General features: G+C 37.9%; 1 protein-coding gene across 3 annotated transcripts in view; it reads left to right on the forward strand.

Moving 5' to 3' along the window:
• WDR26 (WD repeat domain 26) overlaps positions 1 to 17,090 on the forward strand; it is a 46,296-nt gene that overhangs the window by 13,076 nt on the left and 16,130 nt on the right. For 2 of the 3 annotated variants that reach the window (XM_037985508.2, XM_037985510.2), the window contains exons 5-8: positions 1,688 to 1,785; positions 2,886 to 3,042; positions 9,180 to 9,318; positions 16,351 to 16,491. In XM_037985508.2, the coding sequence (XP_037841436.1) occupies positions 1,688 to 1,785; positions 2,886 to 3,042; positions 9,180 to 9,318; positions 16,351 to 16,491 (535 nt within the window). The remainder of the gene's footprint in view (positions 1 to 1,687; positions 1,786 to 2,885; positions 3,043 to 9,179; positions 9,319 to 16,350; positions 16,492 to 17,090) is intronic. The other variant, XM_037985509.2, reaches the window with a different exon arrangement.

Consider the following 17,090-nt stretch of genomic DNA (forward strand, 5'->3'; position numbering starts at 1 on the left):
CCTCAGCCTCCCAAGTAGCTGTGATTACAGGTGTGTGCCACCATGCCCAGCTAATATTTTTTTTTGTATTTTTAGTAGAGATGGCATTTCACCGTGTTGGCAAGGCTAGTCTCGGACTCCTGACCTCAGGTTATCGCCTGCCTCACCTCCCAAAGTGCTGGGATTACAGGCGTGCTAATTACCTTTTTAATGCAGTATCTGATTTCTTTGTCATCAGAATATCATTCACATGATTTTTTTCCTGCTCTTGTGTCAGAACATATAATTTAGTCACATGGGTTTTATTCGGAAGCAAACCCTGATTTTTTTACCTAAGGAAATGGCTCGAAGGTAGCAAGATGTGGAACTGGGATCAGAACCCAGAGTTTCTCCTACTCAGTCCAATGTCCTTTTAGTTATACCATGTGACTTTCTGTAAACAGAAATTCATTTGAAACTTTTAATGTGTATTTTCACAAGGACATAGAAGCAATTGTAAGTCATTTTTTTTAAATTTTAAAAATAAACATTTAAAAATAATTATTGATAATAAACTTTGCCCGAAAGAAGTTATTTTAGAAACAAAATATTCACAACAGCATAATTACTTACATTATTAACTTTTTTTGATCAGCTAAAGCACTATTTATGTAGTAAATAACGAGAAGTAGTTCTGCTGTTTGGGAAGAGACTATTAAATCATTTAGATTCTAAACGAAATATGCTTTATGCAGTTAAGAAAGGGAGGGAGTGATACTAATGTTAACTGAGAGGTATAGCAGGTAGTAGACTAAGTACTTAATATGCTTCATCTTCAAGAATCCTTATTACCCTATTTAATATTCTTTTTACAAGTGAGAAGAAGAGATTTGTCTGACAGAGCATGAGACAAAATAGCAGGAGAGTTATTTGCCAGGTCTAATCTCCATGTTTGAATAATACCTTCACTTCTTTTACTTTCAAAGCGCATTCTTCTGGGAAGAACCAAAACCAGGTCAGGGTCACACTCCCAGCAGGGGGCCCTCATGTATTCTCCAGAATCTATGAACTTTAGCTTTTATTCCACCTTCTGTACATGCAGTGAGCAATAAAACAGTTCCCCAATTTTGTGCTCTGGGATCTCAATATCTTTCACAAGATGACACAAGAATGATTATCCAGTTACACTATTTCTTGAATGATGTTTATTATAAAGTCTTGAAGGTATGTTCTTTGGGTTTTATTTTACTCTTCAGAAGTAGTTAAGTTAGCCTAGTGCTTAAGAGCAAGTTCTACAGCTAGAATGCCTGAGTTTATATTCCTGCTTTGCCTCTTAACCCTAGGCCAGTTACTTAAGCTTTCTGTGCCTTGGTTTCCTCATTTATAAAAATAGAATAATAATAGTGCTTACAGGATTGTTATAAACATTGAAGGAAGTAATATGTGTTGAGTGCTATAACAGAACCTGCACAATAAGAGCCATATATGTAATATATAATAATAGCATAAGAATATGTTCTGTTAGTAGGTAATATATATTTAGGTGTTGTTACTTACATTTTAGTAATTATATGTAGGTGCCAGATTATATTAATGAATTGAGTCCACTGTAGAAATTTCTTGATACGTATTAGTAAGAAGCAGATAGCCAGATGGTCAATACTTTTCAATTATATTTATTTCAAAGAAATGGGTTTGATATTGGTTGCTTTCTCTGTTGTATTTTTAGGTATCTGATGTGTAGCCATGCAGAAGACTTACGTGCGAAAGCAGAATGGGAAGGCAAAGGGACAGCTTCCCGATCTAAACTGTTGGACAAACTTCAGAGTAAGAGTCTTAATTTTTTATGTTTCTGTGTTTTCTCTTAGATTATGAATGGATACAGTGATCATTTAGGAAGACATATCTAGACATACTTTTATTGAGTGGTTAGAAGAGGGAGAATCCATTTTTTCAGACTGTGTCATGGAGTCTAAGAAGCTAACCTCAGGAGTCAGTGAAAGGGCACTGGTCCCAGAGCAGCCCTTCTTTCATTTGTATTATGTGGTGATGCCCCCCGCCTTAAGATTTTGTTTGGGGGAAAAGTGCTGTGTTTAGAGAAAAAAATACGTAAACCACAGTTTTAAGTCACAAGTGCTTTGAAGATTTTGATTTCAACAGTAAGGCCCAGGTTTCTTTAGGTAAATTGTTTCATTCTTCCCCAACCATGTTATGTTTATTCTAGATTGTAATGCGGGTTTCATTTTTGCTGTATTTATATGTAAAAGATGTTGTTCTCTCTGAAAATTATATGATTCTATAATTTTGATGTTGAGATGACAGTGACGATCCTAAGAATCACAAAGCCATGCGTTTGGGGAGGTATAAGGCATTCAAGGACTGCAATAGGTTGATACTAATATCAAAACACCAGTTACTCCCTGAATTCACACAGTATCTTTGACATTTGGAGTAATTTGTACTTGATCTTAGCCAAAAGGCCAAAAAGCGATTTTTAGAGCAGTTTGATGGGAACTAGAGCTTGACCTGTTGCAGCATTTTCCAAAATTTTGCTCTTTGTTAAGTGGAGATTTTACTTACACCTGGTCTCCTTCTGGTACATGATAATTATCTGATACTCTTTTCATTGTTGTCTTCTTTTTCTTCATTTTGTTGTTGTTATTCCCCGCTTACCTCTCCCTGCCCCTAGAAAGTCCACATACAAAATAAACCCCTCCCACCCAAGTATATCCAATTCTGTGAGCAACATAACTATTGCTGCTGACAAATATTGGTAAAGCTTACATATCACATAACCCAGAAGTTCTCTATTTAAGGAGTAGATACTATTGGGGTAGGAACAAGTACAGCAGAAGATGAGCAAATGTCTTAAATAAAAGTTTACAGTTTATTATTATTTCTCTTTTTTAAAATATCTTCTATTAAAGCGTATTTACCACCATCAGTGATGCTTCCCCCACGGCGTTTACAGACTCTCCTGCGGCAGGCGGTGGAACTACAAAGGGATCGGTGCCTATATCACAATACCAAACTTGATAATAATCTAGATTCTGTGTCTCTGCTTATAGATCATGTTTGTAGTAGGTAAGAGGAAAACTTCTTATATTCTGAAATAGGCTAACATTTTACAAACTCAGTGATGAACTTATTTTAGTTTTCTTTTTTAGAGTCTTATCCTGTAGCTATATAACAGTTCATGTCTGATTTAACATTTGTTCACAAGTAAAGCTAGAACTATGAAAATTGAAAATTATGAGAAATTTCTGTATGTTTATATAGTAACCATACCTTGAGAACTGAAGTTGGGAAGCCAGTTTTTCATTATCTATAGGTTTGGTTACTCGTTTTCTGTGTCTGACAATTTAACTATGTCCCAAATTATTTACTGCACATAAAGATCATGGTAATACTTTTTTCTTAATGAAAGTTCTGCTTTTTAGTAGAAGATGGACTCTAAAAATGGTTAAAACAACAGCTATTATTAACTTATAGTTTTGGTTTTTTTACTGTGTCTACCTGTGTCCATAATTTAACTTGTAAGAGTTCAGGCTTCTCTTTTGAAATTAGTAGTATTTTGAATAAAAATATACCCACTATTTTAATGGTCTCTAAAATTAAAGTATAGCTTTATTTTGTTCTTGATGTTCTTATTGGTTTCTTTTTTAGACACAGTCTCTCTCTCTTGGCCCAGGATAGAGTGCAGTGGCAAGATCATAGGCCACTGTATAGCCTTAGGCTCAAGTAATCCACTAACCTCAGCCTTCTGAGTAGCTAGGACTATATAGGCATGCGCTACCATGCCTGGCTAATTCTTAAATTTTTTTGTAGAGATGGGGTCTCTTGCCCCTACTGGTCTTAAACTTCTGGCCTCAAGCAATCAATACGTCTGCCTTGGCCTCCCAAAGCACTGGGATTACAGGCATGAGCCTCCATGCTGGGCCTAAAGCATAGCTTTAATTTTAAGATATCAAATAACAAATTGTGAAATATTTCAGACTTCAAGAATGAAATAATTTGGATCTGATGAACCAAACAGAATAGAGAATAGCTGCAGTGCATGTGCTCAGTTGCTTTTACCAGTGATATCAAAGAACTAATGAAAATAATATAAATAAGAACAAAAGCATATTAAGTGTGAGGGCTTTGGAATAACGAGGAACTTCTGAATAACCATAAAAATTGTCTATATATGCATATTTCTACTGTGATTTAAAATAATGTTTTACATATGTATAAACCACTTTTGTAACCATTGAGTTTTTACCTCACTCTCCCTACTTGAAATATAGAAGTAATAATTGTTTGAGATATTGGCCTTGAATTACTTAAAAGGGCTATTTAATCTTAAAGTATTAAATTATTACTTGGTACCTATCTTAAATGTTCTATAAGAAAGTGATTAGAAATTTTTTCCTCTGTCCCTTTTAAAATCTTTAATAATGGTCATTGACCTGCTTCTGAGGATTTTAAAATCTTTTTGTATAAAATTGAATAGAGGTAGGAAGAGATAATAGATTAAAAGGCTAAATAGTTTCATGGTTCATAGCTCCATTAGCAGATTTGATAACAGTGTTAAGATGCTTATGAACCCAAATCTTTTTTTGGTTCATAAATTTAAATATTTTGAGAGGTGGTGACTAGACATAATGGTTCAAGAGGTATCAGTAAGTTAGGAGCTTGCCCTCCGGTTTCTAAACTAAAATCTATGGGAACATGACCACAGTGTTTTAACATGTACATCAGCACCTATGAAACTAAATGATGAAAAATACTTAATCTAACTTTTTCCAACCCTCAGATCAGGGACCAAGCTCTCATAAGCCTGTGTAGAAAAGCAGTCCAGAGTTTTACATAGGAATGAAAGCATCCTTTTTCTTCTGAAATAACCATTGATTAGAAGGTCTTCTCTGTAATCTTAAAATGAAACCTTCACTCTGTGCTCCTAGTTACTCTCTTCCTCTCTACCCCTCCACTTTAGAGCTAACTTCTTGAAATCGTTACCTACTACACATTCGCAATGTCTGTGTTCTTACTTTTCCTTCACTCTTCATATTTCTGTATTATTAGGACCTGTGTAGCTAACATAACACCAGAATTGTTGATGTTGGTGAGAATACCTCTTTTACATTCAGTGGATATTTTCCAGCCTGTATCTTCACCTTACTATAGCACTGTACTACTCTATTTTGAAACTTTTCCTTTGACCTCTAAAACATTTTAGATTCTTAGTTTAACTCCTGGCTACTCCTTAGGCTTTTCTTCTTTAACTGTCCCTTTAAGAAATACGTGTTCCAGGCTGGGCACGGTGGCTCACGCCTGTAATCCCAGCATTTGGGAGGCCGAGTCGGGTGGATCATCAGGTCAGGAGATCGAGACCATCCTGGCTAACATGGTGAAAACCCATCTCTACTACTAATACAAAAAAATTAGCCAGACGTGGTGGCACACGCCTGTAGTCCCAGCTACTCGGGAGGCCGAGGCAGGAGGATCGCTTGAACCCGGGAGGCGGAGGTTGCAGTGAGCAGAGATCGCGCCACTGCACTCCAGCCTGGGCGACAGAGCGAGACTCTGTCTCAAAAAAAAAAAAAAAAAATATGTATTCTAGAATTGTTTCTTCCCTCATCCTTAGGTTATACTTCCATGGTTCTAATGACAGCTAGATACAGGCCAGAGCTACAGCATTTATCTCCTGAGCCTTAGACCTTAATACCACAATTTGAGTTCTCAAGTACATTAAACACAGCATGTCCAAAACAGAACTTCCTTCCCTCTCACCTATTTTTACAAAATCTGCTTTTTCTTAAATTCCCTACCTCAGTGAAAAGCAGCCATCTACCCAGTTTTCCCAAACCAGAAAACTTGGAGTCAGCCTTAGTTTTTTACTGTAGAGATTTTAAAGCCACTAAGAATAATGTCACACATTACATTATATACACGGTCTTTTTTTTTTTTGGTTTTTTTTTTTTTTTTTTTGAGACGGAGTCTTGCTGTGTCGCCCAGGCTGGAGTGCAGTGGCTGGATCTCAGCTCACTGCAAGCTCTGCCTCTCGGGTTCACGCCATTCTCCTGCCTCAGCCTCCTGAGTAGCTGGGACTACAGGCGCCCACCACCTCGCCCGGCTAGTTTTTTGTATTTTTAGTAGAGACGGGGTTTCACCGTGTTAGCCAGGATGGTCTCGATCTCCTGACCTCGTGATCCACCCGTCTCAGCCTCCCAAAGTGCTAGGATTACAGGCTTGAGCCATTGCGCCCAGCCATATACACGGTCTTGAGAGGGAGTTGTGTCCTTTATTGCTAAACTGAGAAAATAGAACCTGAACTTACTTAGTTATTTTTTAATTAAAAAAATTTTTAAAAATTTCATTCGACACATGATCTTGCCCTGTAGCCCAAGTTAGAGTGCAGTGGTGCAATTATAGTTCACGGTAGCCTTGAACTCCCATCTCAGCCTCCTGAGTAGCTGGGGCTTCAGGCGTGGACCGCCACACAGCTAATTTCAGAAAAATTGTTTGGCTTTGTTTTTGTGTTTTCGTTGTTGTTTAATGGTGATGGGGTTGCTTACTGTGTTGCCCAGGCCAATCTCAAACTCCTGGCCTCAGGTGCTCCTCCCACCTCATCCTTCCGAAGGGCTAGGGTTACAGGTGTGAGCTACCACACTGGGTCTGAATCTAAATTTAAGTCCTATTATTTATCTAAAAGTCTTCAAAAGAACAGTTGCTAATTTTTGTTACCTTCTTTACTCTTTTAGAGACTAGATTTTAGCATTGGAACTAGAAAACTATTTTCAGAAATTAAATCTTAGCTTTGAAATTACATAGCAGCTTTTTTCTGGCGAATAAAGAATTAATTATGAATTATGACTTTTAAAAATATCCTGATGTACATTGAAAAAATTTATCAGATTGTATACAATTTCTAGGCAGGGCATGGTGGCTCACCCACTGCACTCCATCCTGAGCTACAGAGCAAGACTCCATCTCAAAAAAACAAAGATAAGCATTAGAGGAGGAAAAAACTATTTCTGATACTGAAATTGCTTGTTTGATTGGAATTTTGTCCAGCAGTGCCTTGGAAAATATGATTTTAAAATGGTATTTGGAAAGTAAACTGGTCTTGGAGTCAACCATAGGTCCAAATCTTAGTACAATTACTTACCAGTTTTATGACATCTAGTAAATTATTTGTCCTCTTTGAGCCTCATGAAAATGGGGATAATAGTACTTCCATGAGCAATATTATACGTAAAGTGCAGCATTTGGCACCTAGTAAGTGCTTAATAAATGTCAGCTAATATTGATTATTTTATCTAAAATCACACATGTAGAGTAGTAATATTAAAGCAATTTAATTTAAAAATCTGAAAGTTTAAAACAGCCTGCAAATACCCATCTGCTAAGGTAGATTGCCATGTGTACCAAATAAAGAATGTTAATTTATTTTTAAATGTATATTTTGTTTCAGACTGGTGAATTGACAAAATATAATTGTAAATTATTGATTGGGGAAAGAAGCAAGGAAGACCGTGTTTCAAGATACACTTAAAGGTGTATCCGTTAATGTTTAAATAACGTTGTTTTTTGGTGGGGGGGGGTTGTTGTCGTTATTGGTGTTTGAGACTGAGTCGCACTCTGTCCCCCAGGCTGGAGTGGAGTGGCACGATCTTGGCTCATGCAACCTCCGCCTCCCGGGTTCAAGCGGTTCTCCTGCCTCAGCCTCCTGAGTAGCTGAGACTACAGGCATGTGCCACCACACCCAACTGATTTTTGTATTTTTAGTAGAGATGAGGTTTCACCATGTTGGCCAGGCCAGTCTCAAACTCCTGACCTCAGGTGATCTGTCCGCCTTGACCTCCCAAAGTGCTGTGATTACAGGCGTGAGCCACCGTGCCCAGCCTACTCAAATAATGTTTCTTATAATACAGAGAATTTATAAGGTAGAGCTGTTTGTCTAAACAGTAGCCACTAACTACGTGTGTCCATTTAAATTCAAATGTAAAATAATTCAAATTAAATAAATCAAGTTCCTCCAGCTTACTGGCCACATTTTAAGTGTTCAGTAGCCACTTGTAGTGAGGGCTACCGTATTAGATAGCACAGGTATATAGCATTTCCACTGTAACAGAAAGTTCTGTTGGACAGTGCTGATGTAGAGGTTGGAAAAGAATGGTTTTTTAAATGAGTGCTTAATGAAAATAGTCATTTAAGTTGGTAAACCGGATCATAAATCACAAAATTCTTTGCCCTTGATATATAATATTAGCTGCCATTTATGAGGTACTAGCTAAGTGTCAGATTCAGTCTAAATGGTTTATAGTCATTTTCGCTTCCTCTTATTTCATCCTTGTATAAGGAATTCTGTAAGGCAGATACCTTAATCTTTGTTTGATGGTTGGAAAAATTTAGATTTAGAGAGGTTAATTTAATATCTCAGAATCGTAGCTAAGTGACTGAGCCAAAATTTGAATCTAAGTCTGTCAGACTACTGCTCCCATTCTTAAGGTTTTGCTCTTAACTACTGCACTCCTTGCCATATATTGCACTTCTTCTGTGCCTCCCTGAAAATATTATTAATCACATTTGAGTATCTATTACATTCCAGAAATTTTAAATGTATTTCTAATTCTTACAAGAATTCTAAGAACTCTGTTAGGTAGATATTAATCTCCTTTTGTAGACATGGGAACTCAAGCTGAGAGAGTTAAATGACTTGCCAAAGACATTAAAACTTGTACGTGAGAAGGACCTAAACTCATTATCTGGAGGCTATTCTGATTTCGGTTTGGGTTTGTTTTTTGAAATGATCTCACTCCATCACCCAGGCTGGAGTGCAGTGATGCAGTCATAACTCACTGCAGCCTCTTTAACTCCCAGGCTCAAGCAGTACTTCCACCCCAGCCTCCCCAATAGCAAGTAAAAAGAATGTAGCTGGGCCTGGTGTCACAGGTCTGTGGTCCCAGCTACTCAGGAGGCTGAGGTGGGAGAGTCTTTTGACACCAGGCGGTCAAGGCTACAGTGATCTGTGATTGTGCTGCTGTACAACAGTACAGAGCCTGGGCAACAGAGAGACCCTGTCTCAAAAAAAACAAAAGAAAAAATTTTACAAATGCATTCATTTCTTATTTTTAGTGATGTGATCTTCAAAGAAGTTTTGTCAGTTATGTAACCTTTTTTATTATTATTCTAATCTGTTTTGAAAGAATAATTTGTGGACCTCTTTGTTTTAGGAGGCAGTTCCCATGTTATACGCAGCAGATACTTACGGAGCATTGTAATGAAGTGTGGTTCTGTAAATTCTCTAATGATGGCACTAAACTAGCAACAGGATCAAAAGATACAACAGTTATCATATGGCAAGTTGATCCGGTATGTACCCCAATATGAGTGTTTATATTACAAAAGGGAATAATTTTGAATCTAATTCATTGATTACATATTTTTAAGTATACATATATCAACGGTATTCTTTTCCAAGAGCATTTTTTGTCATCTTTATTTCTTACATTTTCGTGTGTTGTATAGATAATATTATTAACACTGTTGAGTGTTTATGTACTAACGATAATGTTAAATCTGTGTATACATTATCTAATTTTCTGAAAAACTCTGTGAGGTGCTAACATCTGCATTCAGATGAGGAAACTGAGGTAGAAGTCAAATGCTTTGACTCTCACAGCTAGTACATGACAAAGTTTGACTCAAATCCCGGAATACCTTGACTCCAAACAAACCCACTGCTATTAACATATGTGCCAATTTATATCTTCGTTAATACTTGATTGAAAGATTAGGCCAGGCACAGTGGCTAATGCCTGTAATCCCAGCACTTTGGGAGGCCGAGGCAGGAGGATCACTTGAGCTCAAGAGTTCAAGACCAGCCTGGACAACATAGGGGAGAGTCTGTTATTACAAAAAATTAGCCAGGCATGGTGGTTGCCCCAGCTACTTGAGAAGATGAGGTAGGAGGGATCACTTGAGCCCAGGAGGTGGAGGCTACAGTGAGCTCTGACCTTGATACTGCACACTCGAGCCTGGGCAACAGAGTGAGACCCTGTCTCAAAAAAAAAAAAAAGGAAGACTAATACAATGTCCATTCTGTTCCAACCACAAGTTAGAAAAGACTCATTACTCTTTTGCCTTCTGAAGCCCATCATTATCTTGTATAATTTGTGGACCTTGTTGTGTAAGCCTTTCTCCTCTGTTTTCCCATTGATATATAGGAAAAGTATTTTATTCTGGATTTAAAATTCTGAGTTCCCTCTAAAATCAGTTAAGTGTTTGTTTATAACCAGATGACCTATGGATTTGTTGTGGATAATAAGTATTTTCATTTATTTCAGCTAACTGAACATTTATCAAGGGATCAAAGAAGCACATGACTCCAGATAGGTTAAGGAGCTGTATTTGTTTTAGGAGTCATTCACCTAAAATAAACTTCTTTTCTTTTGAGACAAAGTCTCACTCTTGTCCCACAGGCTGGAGTGCAATGGCGCAATCTTGGCTCACTACAACCTCTGCCTCCTAGGTTCAAGGGATTCTATTGCCTCAGCCTCCCGAGTAGCTGGGATTACAGGCGTCTGCCACTACGCGCGGCTAATTTTTGTATTTTTAATAGAGATGGGGTTTCACCATGTTGGCCAGGCTGGTCTCAGACTCCTAACCTCAGGTAATCTGCCCGCCTTGGCCTCCCAAAGTGCTGGGATTACAGACGTGAGACACTGTGCCCAGCCAAATAAACTTATTTTGAAGTTTAGAATTAAAATACGATATTAGCTCAGGATAAAGTTTTGGGCTCCTGTGTTGAGAAAAACAGAAAAAGGGAGCCATTCTGAGACAGTATCTCAGTGTGTCACCCAGGCTGTAGTGTAGTGGGGTGATCTCGGCTCACTGCAACCTCCACCTCCCAGGTTCAAGAGATTCTTATGCCTCAGCCTCCCAAGTAGCTGGGACTACAGGCACGCACCACGACACCCAGCTAATTTTTGTATTTTTAAAGTAGAGACGGGGTTTCACCCTGTTGGCCAGGCTGGTCTCGTACTCCTGACCGCAGCTAATCGCCGATCTTAACCTCCCAAAGTGCTGGGATTACAGGCGTGAGTCACCATTCCGAGCCTAACAGTTCTTTTTAGAAGAGAATTGAATTTGAGAGCATACACCAATCCTTGCATACCTACATATCCTACAAACAATGAAAGGTAAATAAAATACATTCTTTACCATAAAGCAGTGGTTCTTTACCTTTTTTTGATATCACGTACCTTTTTGGCAGTTTGGCAAACCTATGGACTCTTTCTCAGAATGTGTTTAAATGCATAAACGAAAGCACATAGTAAGGCCAAATATATGTTATGTATTCATTACTAAGGAAAGCCAATTATAGTGATACGTAGTTAACATAGTACAAAAATGTATTTTTTATTTTTATTTAATGCTTTATTAATGCGTTAAATAATAAATTCTAGCAGCAGATGTAAGTACCAGAATTTTGAAGAAGTGATGAGCACACAAATATTTCAAGGTATCTGCAACAACTATGATATATGAAAAGATTTAAGATTTCTGTTGTTAATGGAGTCACCGAATACCACCTAATTTAGTGTACTAGCTAGTATACTACCCACCACTACCTAATATACTACCGTATGTAATTAGTCATATACCCAGTACTGCCTAATACTACCTTGTTAATTGCCTGCGTTAGAGAGTGAAGGAAACACCAAATTTCAGGCTGTGTTTAATAAAAATAGAGATGTGTCTTTTTCCCATTTAAATTCATAGACCCCTGATTCTATCCCTGGACCCATTCTTGTAGATCTCAGGTTTAAAATTCCTGTGAAAAAAATGTACAGTTTAAATGAAAACAAAATTCAATGAAATAAGCATGATACATAACAGATAATACATAAAGTATTATGAAAGTGCAAGGAAGCTTTACAAGTCGAAATACCTCTTGAGAGCCTTATTGTGCATCACACCGGTGGACAACAGGAAAGGGGCATTCTAGGAAGACAGGAAAACCTCTTACCTCCTATCCCCCTCCAAAAAATAATAATAATAATAAGATAATGGGATGAGTAATGACAGAGTGGGAGATTAGACTAGAAAAAGAGTTTGGGATCAAATCACAGCCTTTGCATGCTAAGTTCTGTTTTCATTCACCAGTCATTTATTTGCGTGATATCTGAAAAAGAAGGTAGTAATACCAAAACTGCTTTATTAAAGTTTTTCCTAGTAGCGGTGTATAAGAATCCCCCTTCGTTTAGCCAGTATTTATTAAACACCTGCTGTGTGCCAGGTCTTTTGCTATAGACAGACTAAGCACATGATAATACACCATAATTTATAATGGGTGCTACAGGAGCTCATAAAACAGAGCCTACTGGAACAGGAAAGTAAGAAAAGTAAATATTGGGTGAAGAAGAGGTAAAGAACTATGTAGGCAAAACTAGTTAGGTTAGGCCCTTGGGCAAAAGAAAACATAACATGGCATTTGGGTGGTTTGGGGGAAGAGTTTTAGGTACACTAGAGTTGAGGTTAATTAAGTAGCAGCCAGATCAAGGAGGAGCTTTTGTATTCTTTGCTAAGAGGTTTAGACTCTTATGCCAGTGTTTCCTAGAGTGTTATAGTGAGTCCTGTGGGACTGACTCTTTTAGTATGATGGTATTTTTGTAATGTCAAATACTGTCTGAAAAAGTTATAAGAAAATATATGTTCTTTTTGGCCGGGTGCTGTGGCTCACCCCTGTAATCTCAGCACTTTGGTAGGCCGAGGCAGGTAAGTCACCTGAGGTCAGGAGTTCAAGACCAGCCTGGCCAACATGGTGAAACCCCATCTCTAGTAAAAATTAAAAAAAATTAGTCTGGCATAGTATTGCGTGCCTGTGGTCCCAGCTACTTTGGAGACTGACGCAGGAGAATTGCTTGAACCCGGGAAGCAGAGGTTGCAATGAATTGAGATCGTGCCACTGCACTTAAGCCTGGGCGACAGAGAAGACTCCATCTCAAAAAATATATATATATATATGTATATGTATATATATACATTTGTGTGTATATGTATATACACATTTGTGTATATATGTATACGTATATATATATGTGTATATATATGCCCTTTTTGAACATGTGTGTGTATTTTTTAATGGAGAGGGAAAAAAATACATTTAAGAGAGCCTTAAAATTTGAGTTGATGTGATTCCAATGCCTACTTTCCTTTAACAGTTTTTCTGTGCCTAAAAAATGTGAATTTTACCCATTCCCCCAAAATCCAAGCAAACTCATATAGGCTCCACGAACATGTTATTTCCACTTTGAATAAATTAGTGTAAAGGCACTGTACTAATGAAGATAGAGTATTAATGTTTTTATTTTCAACTTTATCTTTTATAGGATTATATTTTTTTCATTCATGAACGTAAAACAGTTTTTGAGTTAAATATTTCTTTCCCTTTTTTTTTTTTTTTTTTAAAGACAGAGTCTCACTCTGTCACCCAGGCTGGAGTGCAGTGGTGCGATCTCGGCTCACTGCAACCTTCGCCTCCTGTGTTCAAGCAATTATCCTGCCTCAGCCTCCTGAGTAGCTGGGATTACAGGCATGTGCCACCATGCCCGGCTAATGTTTGTATTTTTAGTAGAGACAGGGTTTTTTTTTTTTTTTTTTTTTTTTTTTTTTTTTTTTTTTTTTTTTTGAGACGGAGTCTTTGCTCTGTCGCCCAGGCTGGAGTGCAGTGGCACAAACTCGGCTCACTACAAGCTCCGCCTCCTGGGTTTACGCCATTCTCCTGCCTCAGCCTCCCGAGTAGCTGGGACTACAGGCGCCCGCTACCTCGCCCGGCTAGTTTTTTGTACTTTTAGTAGAGACGGGGTTTCACCGTGTTAGCCAGGATGGTCTCGATCTCCTGACCTCGTGATCCGCCCGTCTCGGCCTCCCAAAGTGCTGGGATTACAGGCGTGAACTACCACGCCCAGCGAGACAGGGTTTTACCACAGTGGCCAGGCTGGTCTCAAACTCCTGACCTCAAGCAATTTGCCTGCCTCAACCTCCCAAAGTGCTGGGATTGCAGGCACGAGCTGCCGCACCTGGCTGAGTTAAATATTTCTAAAGGAGTTTGTCTTCAGTTTAAAAGCAAATCTTTGTGTTGATCTGGGGCAGTACTGTGAATGAAAATTTGTTCCTGAAAGATCTTGAGCTAGTCAGGAAGACTTGACTTGCTTAGTAAATTATTTAAACCACTTTGATCTAATGATACTACTGATCTAATATAAATATCTCATGCCTCTTACCCACTTCCCAAAGAAGAATCAGAAGTAGTCGCATTGTTAACTATTGAATTTTGTCAAAACAATGGTGATTTGGAATGGATAATTGTATGAATGATAAACTTAGGGTTCAGTGAAGAAACAGTAGCGTAAACATAATCCATTTTGCAGTGACATTTCTCAGGAGGGGAGGAATCTCCAGTTTAATTTTATCAGACTAGTTCCCAACTTGTTTCAACTGCTTGTGGGTCATTCCATTGGGATTTCCCACCACTCCACCCACCCCCCTCACCCCACCCCCCACCCCCCACCCCGCTCAGAGCTAAACTCAATCAATCTTAAGACTGAAGTCTAAAACTTACTGTTTCTTCCCACCTTTAGTCAAATTCTTACTTCCTCTATTTCTTGTAAACATCCATCCCTATCCCCTAAACCAGAAATCTGGAGGTTGTGTTTGAAGATTTCTTGTTATATTCTATCATGTCATTTTTATCTCCACAGTATCTTTTTTTTTTTTTTAAACAGGTGTTTCACTATGTTGTCCAGGTCAGTCTTCAACTCCTGGACTCAAACAGTCTTCCAGCCTCAGCTTCTCAAAGTACGGGTGTGAGCCGTAGTGCCCAGCCCAGAATATCTTTTGATTCTGACCTCTTTTAGTCCTTAACATCTTACGTTAGGGCATCATTTTTTTGGGAACTGACTATGAACTATGTATGGCTCATTATGGTTCCATTGTCCCGTTATGGTTTCCTTATCCTGTGTCTTTCTTTCTGATTCATCTTCCACGTTGTTATCCTAGTTCCTAAAGCCAAATATCACACTGTATATGCCCTAGCTTACAAATTTTAAGTGGCTTTTCACACACAGGGAAAATGTAGCCCCTTAGCCTACAACAAACACGTCAACTCTTGCAGCCTTGTCACTTGCCACGTCTACATTTGCACTTCACAGTTCAGCTTGCATAGCTTACAATATGGGCTTTTAAGTGAGGCAGTCCAGATTCAGATCCCCATTGCACTACAAACAGGCATGTTTCTAACCTTTCTAAACTTTCATTTCTTTCCCTATAATATGAGAGAGGGGGGTAATATTCTAGATCTGTGAGGATTAAATGAAGTATTGTTTGTGAATGGTGCTAGTAGTGGTTAGCATTAATAAGTGGTAGCTTTGCTGGGTAGGATTGTAAAATGGTGCAACCACTTGGAAAACAGTTTGGCAGTTTCTCAAAATGTTAAACAGAGTTAGCATATGACCCAGAAATTCCACTCCTATGTATATACCCAAGAGAAATGGAAACATATGTCTACACAAAAACTCATACATATTCATAGCAGCATTATTCATAATAGCCAAAAAGTAGAGAAACAGTCCAAATGTTCATCAATTCATGAATGGATAAACAAAATAATTATACTGTTAAATATTATTCAGCAATAAAAAGAGATTAAATACTAATACATTCTATAACATGGATGAACCCTGAAAACATGCTAAGTGAAAGAAGCCAATTAAAAGAGACCACATCACATATAAGTCTGTTTAGGTGAAACATCCAGAATAGGCAAATCTATAGAGACAGAGACAGAAAAGTAGTGGTTGCCAGGGGCTGCAGGGAGGGGTATGGCAGCTGCTGATGGGTAGGAGGTTTCTTTGGGAAATGATGAGAATGTTCTAAAAATTCGATGGTGTGATGGTTGCACAACTCTGAATATACTAAAATATACTGAGTTGTATACTTTAAAAGGATGAATTTTATGGTAAGTTATATCTCAATGAAGTTGTTTAAAAATATGTAAGAGATAGCTCATTATACCCATCTGTTTTCAGTTGCCTTGAAAGCTTTCTAAGGTCAAATGCAATATATCTTTATACATATAGTAAAAATATAAATATATCTTTATATTTTCATCGAGTACACAATGACTTGTATATAGTAGATGCTTAATGGTGTAGTAGATGCTTAATAGATGTTGCAATGTGAATGAGTCTTTATGAAGCAAGCTGTTAAAGGGAAAATTGGTCTGAAAATTTCCTCAGATTAAATTATCAAAGTACATCTTTGTAGCTATTTAAGTTCTTGCACCAGAAAACAATGACTTTAGTGATAGGAGTTAACTGAATTGTTTATTTTCCTTCCTAGGACACACACCTGCTAAAACTGCTTAAAACATTAGAAGGACATGCTTATGGCGTTTCTTATATTGCATGGAGTCCAGATGACAACTATCTTGTTGCTTGTGGCCCAGATGACTGCTCTGAGCTTTGGCTTTGGAATGTACAAGTGAGCGAGTTCCATCTTTGGTTTAGCTTTTAAGTACGGCATAATCATAATGTACATATTCATTATAACTTCATTGATTTACATAACAGAACCATTCAACCTAAATTACTATACTGTATCTCTTAGTTATTCAAGTGGAACCCAACTTTCCAGATTTATCAATTTAAATATTATGCTCAGTAATATATTTTTGAAAGAATGATAAGTGTTTTCAGGATATTTGGCTTTGTCCTGTGGAATTTATACTATTTACTGTGCTTCCTCAGAAAGGATTTATAATGGTTTCATAGTTTCACAGTTGTACATTAAAACTACCTTTGAAATGTAAAAGGTCAGCATTAAACCAGATTTTCCATTCTGATGGCAGTTGCGCCATCTCCTTACCTATATTTTATATACTAAGCTAGTTTAGTGAGGCTACATGATGTTTTCGGTACTTACTACTAAGGGCTTTATTGCTGGGTTTGTTCGTTCGTTTGTCTGTTTTTGAGACAGAGTCTTGCTCTGTTGCCCAGGCTGGAGTGCAGTGGCGCGATCTCAGCTCACTGCAACCTCCGCCTCCCAGGTTCAAGCGATTCTCCTGCCTCAGCCGCCCGAGT

Source organism: Chlorocebus sabaeus, chromosome 25, assembly GCF_047675955.1.
Source record: "Chlorocebus sabaeus isolate Y175 chromosome 25, mChlSab1.0.hap1, whole genome shotgun sequence".
NCBI lineage: Eukaryota > Metazoa > Chordata > Mammalia > Primates > Cercopithecidae > Chlorocebus > Chlorocebus sabaeus.